Source organism: Coturnix japonica, chromosome 2 (genome assembly GCF_054131305.1).
Source record: "Coturnix japonica strain WE chromosome 2, WE-NBRP24, whole genome shotgun sequence".
Taxonomy (NCBI): Eukaryota; Metazoa; Chordata; class Aves; order Galliformes; family Phasianidae; genus Coturnix; species Coturnix japonica.
The window spans coordinates 101,050,513-101,066,961 of NC_140664.1; the positions used below are offsets into that span (position 1 = coordinate 101,050,513).

The following is a 16,449-nucleotide window of genomic DNA, read 5'->3' on the forward strand; positions in this document are numbered from 1 at the left end:
CTCATTGTGTTTGTCTAGATCTCAGTATAATGCGATGATTTTGATTTATTTCTCCCTGTCCATCAATGGTTTATTAGGTTAGAAAAGGATTCTGCACATCTCTGTAGACCAAGCTGTTTGCAGAGCAGTGAGGCCTGCTGACAGCCTGATGGGGCATGATCGTTCCTTCATGGATGCAGTGACCATTCTGCCCTGTTTTCTCTAGCATCGTTTTCCTTGAGACTTTTTGCATTTCTCTGGAGTGACTAATCTCTAAGGATATCATTCCCTACTGTTTTTTTGTTAGTTGAGAGTTCGCTCCTTTCAAATGTGATTGAAGAAAAATGATCAATCTGATAACCATATACAAGAGATTGTCAGCAAGGCATCTCAGTCAACCCTGTTCCATCAAATCCTCATAGTCCTGTATCAAGTGCAGCCTCACTAAGCTCCCCAGAGACAGTCTTTTGGCACTGTGGCACCAACCTCTCTGGCCCGGGGTGTATAAAACTGTTCTTTGTCACTCGTTTGGACTAATGTACCCATTTCTGCCATGATGGGGGTAACACTGCAAATGCCCACTGATAGCTACTAACTACACAGTGCAGAAGACTCAAAGGCCTTTGTGTGAAAATGGCCTAAAATCCAGCTATGGAGCAGGTTTAATGAGTTGCAGAATGGAGCTGACCTGATGCTTATAATCCCCCAACAGTTCAAGTGACAGAAAAACAGAAGACAACTACAAAGAGATGTATAATGTTACAGCAGGGCTGGACCTCACTGTCTCTGAGAGCAGGCCACGGTCTGGATGATGTAAATTCAATAGTTTGCTGAAAACTTTGGAATGGATGCGACGTGGAAAGGGCAGGGGTTTATTGGGAGACAAAGTCATTTTGTTGATTTATTTTTTTCCATTTCTTGATTATCTTATTTGAGTATTTGGATTCAGTACATTGCTAGTAGTTGTGGTAGATTAGCACGCTGCAGAAGTTAGCTACAGTATAAGACTTCAGGTCTGAAACCTTGTGTTTTCAAGAGAAAAAAAAGCCTACTAAAACAACATTTTCAAACTGACTTCAAGACTGTTTTCAAGTGTGCATATAATTATTATGCATGACATTTTGCACAAACACTGATAATTCTATTACAATGCAGCACATTAGCAAGCATGGTATTCAAAACACTCCATGTATTAAGCCGAGAGTTTGAGCGCTTTGTGAATAATAAAATATGAAAATTTAGACAAATAAAACATGTCCAAAAGCAATTGATGGCTCACAGGGTTTGTTTTTGAAGATTTCATGAAAGATCAGTCTGAATCACAGACAGAGGTAGGTATAGTAGTCAAGGCTGTATCTCTCTGACATTATTCTCATGGCATGGTAGCTGCTTACTCTTTACTCTTCAAACTTTTTCATTCCATCAGCATCCAAGCACTCCTCTTATTTTGATATTTAAGTGGCCTTAATAAGTTGTGTATAAAACATATGTAATTGACTACACAAATACAACACTGAGAAGAATTTAGGTTGGATGTTAGGAGGAAGTTCTTTACTAGGAGAGTGGTGAGGTCGTGGAACAGGCTGCCCAGGGAGGCTGTGGATGCCCCGTCCTTGGAGGTGTTCAAGACCAGGTTGGATGGGGCTCTGGGCAACCTGATCTAGTAAATGTGTATGTTCGGTGGCCCTGCCAGGCAGGGGGGTTGGAACTTCATGATCCTTGAGGTCCCTTCCAACCCAGGTCATTCTGTGATTCTGTGTGTGTGAAGAATGGGGACTGAAGTCTGACTGAGAATCTGTGCTTCAAACTACCTCTCCACCTATGAAACTTGAAACACCACACAGACAAAAACCATTTTGCAGCCTCAGTGAACATCACATTGACATACTCCCTGCAGAAGTTGAAGCCAGACACACCAGGATCTCCTGCTTTGGGCTGGCAGTATAATGCCACATCTTCCTTAGATGGTCATGCTCTTTTCTTCTGCAATTTGTGTTACTGCTGGGACAGATAAGGATGACTGATTGCTGTTCCCTTTGAATCTCTTAAAGCATGCCACAGAGTTGGATCAGTACTTCTCCTAACTGTATTGTCAATCCAAGTATCCTTATTTGTAGTCCAATTTGAGTAGCAACATTTTTTTGATGTTCATATTATTAATTTAGTTTCATTCATTGAGATTCTTCTATAGATTGTATTATTTGTTACCTGTTATTGTTCCACACAGATAGGTAAAGGAGCTCAGAATGCTCAGGTGTGTTATCAGAGCATAATCTGCACTCCCAATCAGCAAAATAATGATGCATACAAAGAGGTAAACATAAATGTTATGGAAAAAAAAACAACAATATTTGTGTGCAAGCAAAAGAAAATTGATTTATTGTTCTGTGTACAGTGATCTAAAACTTGGAGAATGTGTAATAAGAATTCCTAGCTTCTATAGTCAGCTACAGATTTAGCCTCATCTCTCTGTCTCTGTAAACTTAAACATGTACATCAGTGTGGCCAAATGTTTTCCTGTCTCTATGCATATACACACCTACTTCTATGTAAGTGAGTAAGCATGGATGAATATACATGTGGCAAGGGTGGGAGCTTGATGACCTTAAAGGTCCTTTCCAACCCAAGCCATTCCCTGATTCTATGATCTAATTTTCACAGTTCCTTTGAAAGACACACAGATTAAATGAAGTTATTTAGGCAATGAATGCTAACAATGGTCTACTCTATAACTTTTGCTTCCTTTGCTATACTATACTGTACTTACCTACTGCTCACTGCACAGACTGGACTCTCCAAGAGCCTGCCCACCTGCTTATGTTCTGAGTTACCCTCAGCAGTTTCCTCCAGACTCCTCCAGGCTTTGCTGGCTGGCCTGAAGCTGGCAGCTCAGCACTGTCGGTCTTGTTCATGATTTCCTGTGCTGTTGCCAACACATTTTACAGCTGAAGACATGGTTCTGAATCTTGCAGCTGCTCCTCAAAATAGAGGAGCTGATCCACCTCAAAGCAATCACTTGCTCTAGTAACCAGTTTCTCCAGGTGTCTCGTTATCTCCTCCTCACTGGCCTTCTGCTGCCTCGCCTGCTTCAGGTAGGTGTACACCTTCTCAAATACCTCTCCTCCCAGCTTCTGGATGGCAGATCTAAAGATAAACAAAGGCCAAGTCAAACTTACATGATATATTAATAAAAGCAATTGCAAGTCCCAAAAGTCCTGATTTTCCTTTTTTTTTTTTTTTTTTTCCTTTTTTTGTTAATGTTGTTGCTCCCTTGGATTAAAATGTGATAATAACACAGCTTATTTGTCTGACAGCAAAAGGAACTAAAACTTTCCATGGAACTTCTCTATAGCCGTGTTAAACAAAAAACCCAGGAATAAAAACCTGGCCATAATAAAGTCATAGGACATACGGCCATTGCCACTGCCGCAAACCGCCATTCCTTTCCATGCCAAATCCGACACACTGCTTTATCTTCAGCAAGTCCTATATGTACACATAGATTATTGCCCCTTTGTTTCATCAAAACCAAGAGAAGCATCCCCAGTCAACCACACTTCAGTGGCACTATAGGAAAATAAGCACATAAGAGAACATGTTGCTTCATTTTAGCTTCTATGAAATAACAAGGAAACTATTGTACCAGATCAGCAAAAGCCACATGGCATTCTGTCTTCTACAGCACTATCCTCTTATCAGCTGGCAGATCTGTAACTCAGTGACAAACAGTACAGTCACAGAAACTTAATGTTGATTTATAAAGATCCAACTGAAAACTGCAATACAAAGAGTAAAACTTATTCTTCCAAAGGCAAACATCTTTACATTCATGTGCCACACATCACAAGTAGTGGCATTCCCAGCAGTGGAGGGTTCGTAATATTTTGATAGACTAATATTAATTTCTCTTCATTGTGTCAGAAACTCTGCCTGCTCCATGTAAGTCTGCTGTAGGGACTGCATTCACCTCACTGTTTAAACAAACCTGCTTAGGTTCACACACTCCAAGTTTCTAATTGGACCTGAATGGTGCCCATCTATACAACACCCATGGCAAGACTGAGACCTGAATGGCATCAAACAGGAGAGTTTGCTGGCGAACTTTGTGAAGACATCAGCAATTTGTATTGAAAAACATCTTATTTTGGTTAGGTAAAGCGGTGGCCAGCAGCCTTTCCTCCCAACAATATTTTGCTAGGATTACAAGAGTATTCAGGTGGGGCATTCATTTCTTTTTCAGGAAATCCCTGGAGATTCTCAAGGCCAGGTTGGATGGGGCCCTTGGCAGTCCACTCTACTGAGTGGCAGCCCAGCCCAAGGCAGGGAGTTGGAACTGGATGGTCTTTAAGGTCCCTTCTATCCTAATTCATTCCATGATTCCATGATTCTATAAAATCCTTTGGGGAGCTCTTCAATAAAATTTCTTAGTATAGCAAAACGAAATTTCTCTGAAAAATGTCTCCTACCTACTAAACTAAACTAATGATATCTGAAATTCTAATGCTGTAACATATTTCTTGAGCAATACACATATCGTGTCCCTAGCACATAGAAATATTTGATGCCTTAACTCTTTGCATGGTGGAAATTCTTTTAAACAAAAAGTAGTTAATAGGAAGTGAACTCCCTGCAGGTCCAGGTGTGACTCAGTCTTGCTTCCCATAACTGGAAAACAGGTTTTTTTTTCTTCCAACAGTGATGTTCAGGGGAAAATAAAAACTGCTGGAAGTGATCAAATGTCAGACTATGGCAATCAAGGGATTAGATTAGCACAGAAAGCTAAACAGGAATTTGTTCAGCAAGTAATGGAAATTCCTTCAAATCTCAGCAGAATTCCTTAAAATCTCATCAGAAATACTGTACGTCTCTCCAGTGGTTAAAAATCAATCAATGAGAAGCTATTTAGAAATCATGACTGCTTCATCAATGCCTCTAGAGATCCTTTCTTTCTTCTCTTGTCAACAAATTCTTGGTTTTTTTTTTTGTCATTCCTTTCTATTTAAAGATGAAAAATTAAGCAAACACATACCTCAGGAGTATTGCTTCTGTTAGTAAATGTTACCTGCAGACTGGAATCTTTTCAGTGTAGCTTGGCAGAGCATGCAAATTAGCTCCTATGTATAATACCTGATACAATAGAATTAGGGGAAAAGTGCTCATAGCTTGAAAATTAAGGGGTAGGTGACAAAAATTATAACCTACTTTTATAAAAGAACTCATCAGGTTCTATTTGGGTTTGAAAGCTGCATTAATACGAGTCTGCTACCACACAAGAACATTTTCTGCGATGGGGACAGAAATCTGGGATCTCAGTAAGTATCAAACTCAGTACTGAATCTTTTAGTATACCAACAGACTGGGGAAAATGATTTCCTAGAAAGCAAAATTGGCTCATTACAACCCTGATCTGCACCAGTGGATATTTTTCCATCCACATGAAGATCTACAGAGGCACAGTGATGGGTTTTGCACCACATTCCCATTCATAGGTACTATTTCACATGAGGTGTGGCATTTACAGATTCAAAATAGCTAAAGGCCTATCTTGTGAATGTGCTGTGAGAAGCATCACAGAGCTCCCCTTTACACCTCCATGTATTCTGATTATCAGCCATTTACTCTTGTAGCTCACTCACCTCCAGACTCACTATTGTCCCCCAGAAATGAGCCATCATCCCTTTCTCAGCCCAGATCCACAAGTACAGTGGATATCTGACATAGAATCATAGAATGGCTTAGGAGACATTAAAGAACACTGAACTCCAACTCTCTGCCATGGGCAGGGCTGCCACCCACTGGATCGGGCTACCCAGGGCCCCATCCAACCTGGCCTTGAGTGCCTCCAGGGATGGGGCACCACAGCTCCTCTGGGCATTACCTTTTTTTAAATTGCCTTACCACCCACTGAGTAAATAACTTTTTCCTAACATCTAACTTTCTCCTCTTTTAGTTCAAAGCCATTCTTATTTTTTCTATCACTATGAATCAGACCATGTATAAAGTTACCCATTCTATGTCTTAGCTTCTGTTTTCTCACTTTCCACCATTCCACCTGGACCGAGGAAAACATTTCTGCTGTGACATCCCCAGTAGAGCTGGAGGCACAGACAGCTACTGCCAGCCCCTGCACAGTCATCCTTGGCAGCTGTGGTTTGGAATAAAATGCCTCATGCTGCCAGCTTCTGTGAAGCACAGAATAAATGCCTAGAGAAAATTAACTGGAACAAGCCCCAAAGGCCACAGAGGCAGACAGATATCTGATTTGTGGCTAATGATAGGGTTTTGGCATGAGACAGAGAGTTAGTTCTGTTAAGGATAAGGTGCTTCCAAGCATCTGAGAAGCATATCAATATCAGCTAAATCATAGGCACTTAGCACTTTGACTCACTGCCAGTGTCGGAGGGGAGCTAAATAGGAGTCTTCAGAATGGCAATTTTATACTCAGGGTGTCCAACTGTGCCTAAAAATGTGCCAAGTCATTCCATGGTGCTGGGTCCAAATGAATGCATCAAGATATCTGGTAATTTGCAATTGATTTCCTACGCATCAGTGCAAAATTACTAAAATCTGACAATACAATAATGTGTTCCCGGCTGACTGAGGAAGCTGTAAATCTTTCCCTGGGTGAACAAAGAATTTCCTATTATCCTGCCGGCCTTTATTTTGACAGTAGTGCTACTAGCTATGTGTTAATATTTCTTTTCTGTTCTGGAGATCAACTACAATACACCTACCTTTATTCAGCACTGATAAAAGCCACAAAACGAGATTAATGCTGAAGTTTGTGCTCCTCCATGGGTGTCAGTAGATGGGTTAGTATTTCTCAACAGCTTTTCATCACCTACCTTGAAGGATGACCATGACACAAATCAGCAGCTGGGGGGAGGGGGTTACAGCTTATCTCTTGGGGATGTCATTCTGCATGATAGTAACCATCATTTAAAACCATTCTGCCCTCTCTACTTTGTCCCCAAGGGGAATCAGCCTTTCCTACACAGCATTTTTACAGTGCTTCAGGAAGCTGTGGCATGGGTTATTCTTCAGCCACTACACACTACAGCTGAGCACACCAGGACAGCGCTGTGCAAGACCCCCTCCATCAGAGAGCAGCAATAACACCTCACCTCTGCTACAGCAGACAGCAAACATGCAGCTCCTATGTCATCTACTGAAAATTTAGGGATTTCAAAATGCTAACCTTGCATATAATTACCTCACTGTGAACTATGAAATTTGTCTGAGCATGGAATATAAATCCAAGTGGATGGAGACAAGTGGATCATGATAAAGGCTGGCAGGGCATAAAAAAGTATGTCCCAGCAACGTGAAGGAGGTGATTGTCCCCCTCAGCTCCACCCTCTTGAGTGGAGTACTTGCTTGTCCTTTCTAGTTCTGATGTCTATCAGGTCTTGAGAATGTGGTAAGCATGGCAAAGTGTAAGAAAAGGGCATATGAAAAAAAGAAGAAAAAGTGGGATGAATTAGTATATAAAACCTAGTAAAATGAAATCTGAACTGTTAAAGACTAGCTCCTACAGTCACCTTGAGGCTTCAGTGGACTTTGATTTTCATTGTAATATCTCTGAATGAAAATTTCTTCACTTGAAGACAATGATAATTTTCATAACTCATCCTTAATTATTTCATACCTCCTGAACTAAAGCACCTTAATTTCATTGCAAGCAAAACTCTTAACACCCTGCTTCAAGTATCTGCAAAATTTAAAGCATGTTTAGTACATTTTCCCCTGAGATAGTAAGAATCTCATTATTTAAAGCTGTAGACACAGCTAAAAAGAATATCAATAATATTCTTTACGCATTTCATTTTCTGAGATAAATTAATTAGTAAAAGCTATTGTCAGCTCTTGGAAGAACTGTGAGTTAGAATTTAGAGCTGTTGATTCTATCTACAGAAATCAGAATACAATCTGGGAAAAGGGGAAATAATGGTTTTTTTTGGTGTCGTATGAGAAATAACTGGCTCCAGAACTCCAAGCAACCTGTCCAGTGAGTTAATTTGCACTGAGCGCTTAAGTCTTCATTGAATATGAATGATTCAGCGAGTGGAATACTATCATAAATCAATCACTCAGGGATAAAACCTGTCTTCTGGGAGAAGCCGGTAGAAATTACAGGCCAAATACTCATTACTCTAAGATAGTCTTTATGGTCTCTACTGGGAGACAGCAGGAGTTTCAGCAGAATATTTCCAGTCCTCTGGAGCTACGTGCCTAACCAATTTCCCATAAGATAGAGAAAAAAGAAAAAGAAAAAGAAGAAAAAAGATTAAAAGAAAAAAAAAAAAACGCTTTGTTTTTTCAGTGAAATATGCAAAAAAAAAAAAAAAAGATGATGAACTAAGAAGTTCTCTTTGAGTCTATTTTTATTACAGCAGCACTGCATTGCTAAGCTCTTTTCACAAGGGTCTGCTGAATGCCATTTGAGTGTTTACTACCTTTATTACTTCCACGTGCCTCAATAAACCCCCCAAGGTCACTATGCTGTATCTAGTAAACACTGTCAAGATTCTTTAAGTGTACCTATATTGAAAACAGACTATATAATTAATGGCATGTGTGAACATTCTCATATTTAGAAATGATTGACAAAATTAAGGCACTAGAAAACTGAATAGCTCAGTCTATGTATGATGTATGCGCAGCATGAGAAACTAGGGAAATTATGGGTTTTGTGCAAAACAAAAAGATATATTAGTCTAATTGTAATGTTTTGAGTGTTTGGGGCTACTTGACATTTTAAAATGGATGATTCTATATTAGTAATTGTGTGTTTTGTAACTGGAATCCAATTTTCAAACTGGATGAAAATTCTCTACTGCTAAAGCAATTATGACTTTAGTATCCACTTAAAAAAAGTCCTTAACAATTCAGGATAACAGAATGGCTCACAGTTCTATGAAATGCAGCCCAGTAAAGAAGGTGAAAAAGTCTGAGGTTTGTTTTTTTTTAACATATCCAAGTAAATTTTCAAAATCTTACAGTACATTTAAAGTGTTGGACTTGAGGCTCAACAATGTGTAAAATGAACACCAGGATGAGCATCCCAAGAAACCACATCAAAGCTTAATTATGCTATTTTGCACACTGGCTAATAGACCTACTACCACGTTTTCTCCCTGTATTTATTCCAAGTTCATCATAACTTTGCCCATAGGATGGGGTTGGAACTCAATGATCTTTAAGGTCCCTTCCAACCTAAGTAATTCTATGATTCTATCATAACTATAGTGACATATAGCAAATAACCCAGTATTGATTTAATTTAGGCTACATGGCTGAAGGTTTTGTACCAGAGTCAACACATGTCCTGTTCTACAGACTGGGTAAAAATCCAAGGACATTTATATTAGTGACCTGGGACTTCAAAACAGAATCCCATTTTCCACAACCATAAAGCTGGAGCAATATATATATATATACACACTAACTTCAAAGGAAAATAAAAAAGAAAAAAAAAATGTGGAAAAATACACAGTTCTTGCCAAATACTTTTCAATAGCATCTGATAAATTCTGACCTTGCTCATAGCTGGCAGGGTGTACTTTGAGATCTATATAATCAGTACATCACCACCTAACAACTAAATTATGAATCACTTGCAACTTTTGCTGAGCTCAGATGTATTGGAGAACCAGCACAATCTCTGCCATAGTCCTCTTTCCCCTCCTACAGTACACATCAGGGTGAAAGCCTGTTGAAAAGAATAAGAAGAAAAACTGAGCAGTCACTAAAATTGAAGGCAAATAGCTGTAATACTCTGGATGTGCGTCCTGACAATTTTAAAGATGCCATCATTTGCAACTCAATAGTATAGAAATTCAGTCATGTTACAGCACAAAACACATTCAACCTGAAGATGTGAAACATGAACCTCACTAATTCCACTGCCATTGCTCCCCGTGTGACTCTTGCGCATGCTGGGCAGAAAAGGAGGAGCCACTTGTAATGAACCATTTCTTGAGAAATATGGATCTACTCAAGCATTGTGATTTAAATCCTGTGTGGGAGCTAGGCAAGGTCTAAATGAATACAGTGGATTTTCTAAGAGTTACGCTTTCACATCTCTCCTTACATGGAATCACAGAATCATAGGGGTTGGAAGGGACCTTCAGAGATCATTGAGTCCAACCCCCAACTACCACTCTAATCATGAAGATATAATTTGATGAATCTAGATACCAACTAGATGTAAGGATTACATTCTATGTGCACAGAGTCTGAATGAGAGGGACAGTACCCCAGAAGTACTAGAGCAAGTAATCCTGGACAGTGGAACACAAGCATGCTCTGACCACTAAGAGATGGAGAATGGCCTTTGAAAATGAAGTGCAATAATACTGTGACAAGTAAGATGGCTATGCAGCTAATATTTTGGCTTAGCCCATGGAAAGTAAAAATCTACATTTACACTGTAAGCTGCTGTGGGATCACAACACTGAAATTATTACAGGAAAACAAAGTGTTAAACAGAATAACTGAAGTATGTATAAGAGGAAATCTCATGCTCAAAAACACTGCAGCATCAGTATCCTCAAGAATAATGATGTTCTCTACCTGGCTGCAAAAATCAGTCACAGCTCAGACAGCAGCAATACCAAATATGCCTCTTGTCTGCAAGAAAATACTTTAGTCCTCAAGTACATTTACATCATAATACTTTCAACTTGACATTTAAAGCAGCCAAAGGCCTCTGGGGTTTATTTATTTATTTATTTTAAGTTTAAAACTTCAGTTAGATTTTCTATATTTCTTGCATTTGGCTTCACCTAAAGATGTCCTCAGTGTCAATAACAAACTCATTTTCAGCAGGCTGAGAGTCAGCCCCGAGAAAGGCCCATCCAACATCTAATAAATCACTAAGTCAAATAGCCAATCTCTTCACAACAAGAGTTAAAAAATGTTCAGAAATAAATGTACACAGAGTCTTCAGCACTTCAGGCATTTTTAGGACTACTAATGTTGCAGAATATTCAGTGCCCATTCAATCACTTCAGTATGACCTCTCTTTATGAATTTTTAAGATATATTTGATGCTGACGTCACAAGCAAAAGAAGTATATATACATACTGTTCATGAGTCTTAACCAATAGTGTTATGAGCAGTCAGAGGAATAGAATAAAAATATCACTATATGCCTTTTCTCCATGACTTCTGAAAGACAGCTTTACTTACACTCAGCAGGTGATGATGAAGTCTTTTGCCTGATCATGGCAGACTGCTGTGTGTAAGGCTTCAGGGACTGACTAAGAGGTGCTTACTGCTGTGCTGAAGGATTTTAATTTACTTAAAATTTGGGGCATAAAAGCCTTTTCCTTTTACTGACATACATTTCATTGAATTCTAAATTGCATATTAAAGTTCACTGCTATTAAAACGACTCACTGTATGTATTCATGGATACCTCCACAACAGAGCACAAAGTACTCTGTACTAATAGGCCTTTTTCCTTTTTCTTTTTTTTTACAGTTTTGTTTCTTTCTACATTTTAAGCACAGAGAGAATAAGATATAAATTTTATTCCATAGATATTAAATTATGGAAGGAAAATAAATAAATGAATAAATAAGAAGAAACCAAAAAGACCAAAACAGCCTTATTTTGTAAAACACAAGTTCTCATTTTACAGAGCCCCCAAAATGAATTTTCACTACAATATTGAGAAGGTTTCAAAGGGAAGCTTACCCTCACTGAACAGCTGGGATGCAAATACTACATAATAAAGGGAGGTGTAATTGTGAATACAAGCATCAGCACCAAGGCCCCAAATAAGGGCTTTTCTTTTCCATAAATTTCTGCTAACACTTGTCTTATTTCTTACTTTTAGATCATGAAGCTGTGTAGCGACTTCAGATCTCAAGCATACATCGTAAGACTTACCATACGCTTGTCAAGAGACATCTGAGATAGTCAGCTACGTGGAAAGAAGGGCCTCATAAGAAGATACACCAAGATGAAAAGGAATATCACAGAATCACAGAATGTCAGTGACTGGAAGACACTTTGAAAGATCTCCTAGTCCAATCACCCTGCTGGAGCAGGAACACCTAGATTAGGTCACACAGGAATGCTTCCAGGCTGGTTTTGAATGTCTCCAAAGAAGGAGAACCCACAACTTCTCTGAGAAGCTTGTTCCAGTGTTCTGTTACCCTCACCATGAAGAAGTTTTTTTCTTGTATTTATGTGGAACCCCCTATGTTCCAGCTTGCACCCACCGCCCCTTGTCCTATCATTGGATGTCACTAGGAAGAGCCTTGCTCCATCCTCCTGACACGCACCCTTTATGTACTTATAAACATGAATGAGGTCACTCCTCAGTATCCTCGAAGCTAAAGAGACCCAGCTCCCTCATCATTTCCTCATAAGAGAGATTCTCCACTTCCTACATAAAATCTCCTTCTTTTTTTTTTCAATTACGTATCTAAAAATGATGGGCCGATTTCTTTTAAAGTAGATGTTGACCTCTATGCTTTCTTAAGGGTGCTGCTGAATAAAGCAATCTATTCCGCCCACCAAGCTTTTCAGAAGCAGAAAACAAGCATTTGTTTCAATGACTATTCTAAAGGTTTTCCCTAGGGACAAAGTCAAAATTCCAGGTAATGAGAACTGACAAAGCTTTGGATATCTTGATAAAGAGGCTTTGACAAGCTTTATGGACATGGTATAACAATTTGATCTGATGGAAGAAGGTGCTTTAGGGTTTTCTGAAGAACAGCGTGGCTCTCTTCTGAGATGCGTAACTGCGAAATCTCTTTTGGGTAACATCAGTGAAACTGCCATTCATTTCTCCTAATTTCTCTTTCTGGTGAAGACAATTTGTCTCTAGAGAACATGTGAGAGTATAGCTTCTCAGATTGCAGCAGTATCATCAGGGATAGCAACCACCATGAGAATGAGATGGTGGCCAGGTCAGAAAATACTCCTCCTGTTTCCTACATCTAACAAGGCTCCTAAGCCTAAAAACTGTATGAGTCACAGAACTCTGTATACTTGGCTTACTTCCTACTGTTAGAATGCAAAGCTGGGAAGAGGCATGATGAGAAAAAGCTCAGATAACCTTTGCAGGAGCTAGTTCAAGAAACAGATTTCTTATAAACACCACAGAAGATCCTAATATTAAACTTGTTAGCATTGAAGTAGAAATCTTGCAGACAGAATGAGTTCCACTTGAAAGATAAATCTATGCTGCTATAAACTCTATAATGAATCCTGATATCAAGTATAACAAACTACAAACTGTTGTCATTGGAGTGGGTGATTTTACCACGGCTTTTACTGAGAGGATAACAACTCAAAATGCTGAAACAGGGAGTGCAATGGGATTGGTAAGATGATGTTGGACAAAATATTCACGGACTATAGAGAAGGAAGCTGGTGACTAAATCATAAACAGTCTCAAGCTAACATGCCTTTATATATTTAGATGTCTAGATATTCAGATTTCATATGGTCATACTATACTCAAAAGAAAGCACAGTGGCATGAGTAGATATTTAGACAGACTTCTTGAAACTATCTATTACAGTTCACAAGAGGGAATCTATACCCTTATTTTCCAAACAACCACAACAAGCAAAACCAAAGCAACCCCCTCCTCCAGTTTTTCTCTTAGTGATTCTTACTTTAAAATGGCTTACAGTATGGCTCACAGATACAGTCTGCTGGTTAACCTCAAGATGCCGGCTGGGTGGGCACTTGACCATTCTCATTCGGGAATCAGATGAAAAGGAAAGTGTTCCAAAACAATGAGGTCTAATGTAATAAATGTAAATGCTGAAATTAATCAGGCTTTTCATTAGCATTTGACTGTTTTATTAACTACACTGTGATGTGTCATTTCCAAAGGAACATACAACAGCACTTCCAATTTTTTTTCAGCATGTAACTACCATTATGTGCCAATCCTATTAGAACCAACAAACTGTGAAAGTAGAGAGACAGCACTGAAAAGCAGACTTTTCAAGGAGTGATTTAATTGTACCTCAGCCCAAGAGACAATGACCATGAAGCTCAAATAGTTAAGGTTTATTCTGTAACTGTAAGAACACAAGGTGAAGGCTGGAAGACCAACGAGTATTTTGACTAAACAACCCCACCTTGCAACTAGTCAGTGCAACATGGTGCATTTTAGGTTTGGTTTTTCTAAGTACTTTCTATGGAAAGGAATCAGACTGGCTGACTGTGAAACCTGTTGATTAGTTTCATAATAAGGACTAAACTGTCAAGTGAAACCCAAGGAACAGCTGTTTATTGCAATATCATAAAACAGAGAAGCTTGGTTTTAATCATCGTATCACTACAGGAAACAGATTTTAGCCTTTTTTTTTCCATTCTAGAATGAAGTGTGGGTGAGGGAGCAAACATGCAGCTCAGTGACCCAGACAGTGGTGAAAACAAACAAGATCTTGGAAAAGATGACAGTGATTGTGCAGATTACAAGAAAACAATCAGAACTGACTGTAAAACTTCAGCCTTTGTGCAGGCAAGTAGTTATCCAGTTTGTAAAACATATTCTTAGCATGCTACAGATTTTTGGGGGTGGGAGGCAACACAATATTATTTGCCTTCTGCCATTTTTCAAATGCATCTTTTTTGCTAAGGTACTGGTACACACAAATATGTTACTTACTCCCTCATGCGATTCAGCTTGGTCTCAGCCATAGTGCTGTTGAGAGCTCTGAATCCCTGGGGCACCACTGGAGCCATGCTGGTGACAGTTGCCGAACCTACAAATCAATGCACAGACATACAACCTCATTCACCTTCATCCCCTGAGCACTATTTCAGAGACAAGGGCAGTCAGGAGGAGGAAGAGTACTCCTGTTCCTCATAAGGTAGTGCCATATTAGGTAAAGATGAATTAGATTATTAAATACACATTAAGGGCAACTCCTTTTTCAGTGACATGTAGATTTATAACTCAAAAGAACCAGAATTGTAACATGAATTTTCCTGATGTGAAGGAAGTATTCTGTTACAGTAGAAAGAGCAGTTACTGAAGGAAATGCTGGGACAGACAAATATTCAACAAAATGAAATTTATTTGGACAATATTTATTTTCTTACACTGTTCTTGCACTTAGTTGTAAGAAAGAGTATGAACTCTCTTCCTAACAGGCAAGTCTCTCCTTTGGCACAATCATACCGTAAACTGGTAGTGTTTCACTAATCAGACAGTAAAATGACTTATGGCATCGCTTTCCTCTTCAGATGAAAGTACTTCGTGTAAGTATGTCTGTGACTATACATACATATATATACATATGCTAATACTCACACACACATACTTCCTGTTCACAAAGTTCATGTGCTGTTAAAGTATTTAATGACCTGAGACCAGAGCTGCTGAATCACAGAAGACAGACAGAACTGTCAGCTCAAATATCCTGCAATTTTATGTTGCCACTGCATCACACAAGCCTCTACCTAACCTTTGACAAAACCCTCAGGTTCAAGTTAGTGATTGATTTATTTATTGCCTCTACTGCTTTCGTTGGAAGACAATTCCAGAGCCATACTGTGACCTGCTGGCTAAAATCCCCCTTGATTTCCAGACAAATTTTCTTTATTGGCCAAATTTGTTCTCATCATTCTCCTGTGTTAGTCTCTCTTTTTGGCTTTCTCAGTTCTTCCCTTCACTTTTGAATATTCCTCTCATTTATTTGTAACTATGGGAGAAAAAAATATATATTCTGCTTTCACCTTCTTAATCCAAGTAAAGCAGCTATTTTAGTTCTTTCATGTAAAAGTATTTCGTATTAGGATTCCAGTTCCCCAGAGAGAAGAATGTATATCATGGTGGAACTTCTCTGTAAATCCATGGGCTGTGGCACACAGCACCTAAGTTCTGAGCAGCCATAACAGGGCTCTGCATGGGACACAAATAAGCCAAAAGTCACACAAAGAAGTTAATGCAATGCCTTGGCTACATAAACAAAATCTTCTCTCCAAGCAGGTGTTTTTGGCTTGGACTTAGCTGGGTTTTAGCTTGGATTGCATTAGCATTGATAATGTACAGCCAGAAGGAGCTTGCAGCTTCCCTTCTGCTCTGAGGAGTACAGACACCCCCAGACAGTACAGAATGCATCTCCTGAATGCATAACCATGACTTCCCCAGTAGTGAGGCTCACTGCTCTTTGAGCTGGCAGGGAATTAGGGTCCAGATGTGGGGGCTTGGGCTTTGATATCATTGTCAGACTTCAAAGACTGTTACATTTTTTTCTGCCCTGAGTACAAGTGGTCTAAAGAAAACGCAAGCCTTGCATTCTTTTTAGGACTGAGCACATTTAACCACAGGCCCCAGCAAAATTCTAATATTTATATTATTACGGGATATATCACTGTTGTAAGAGCACAGCAAACTCTTCCTACTTAGTGGGTTCAGTCTATTCATTGCTACAATACTTTATCTCCCTTTTTTCTTACGTTTGTTTATTAAAGGCATCCTTCTT

The 16,449-nt window shown here is 39.2% G+C and overlaps 1 protein-coding gene across 10 annotated transcripts in view; it reads right to left on the reverse strand.

Annotated features, from left to right (window-relative positions):
- Window positions 1–2,329: 2,329 nt before the first annotated feature.
- NEK11 (NIMA related kinase 11) overlaps window positions 2,330–16,449 on the reverse strand; it is a 72,255-nt gene continuing 58,135 nt past the window's right edge. For 9 of the 10 annotated variants that reach the window (XM_085538270.1, XM_085538267.1, XM_015854045.2 and 6 more), the window contains 2 exons: window positions 14,628–14,724; window positions 2,330–3,123 (listed from right to left, as the gene is read on the reverse strand). In XM_085538270.1, coding sequence (XP_085394396.1) covers window positions 2,919–3,123; window positions 14,628–14,724 — 302 coding nt within the window. In that variant the 3' untranslated portion in view covers window positions 2,330–2,918. The remainder of the gene's footprint in view (window positions 3,124–14,627; window positions 14,725–16,449) is intronic. The other variant, XM_032442382.2, reaches the window with a different exon arrangement.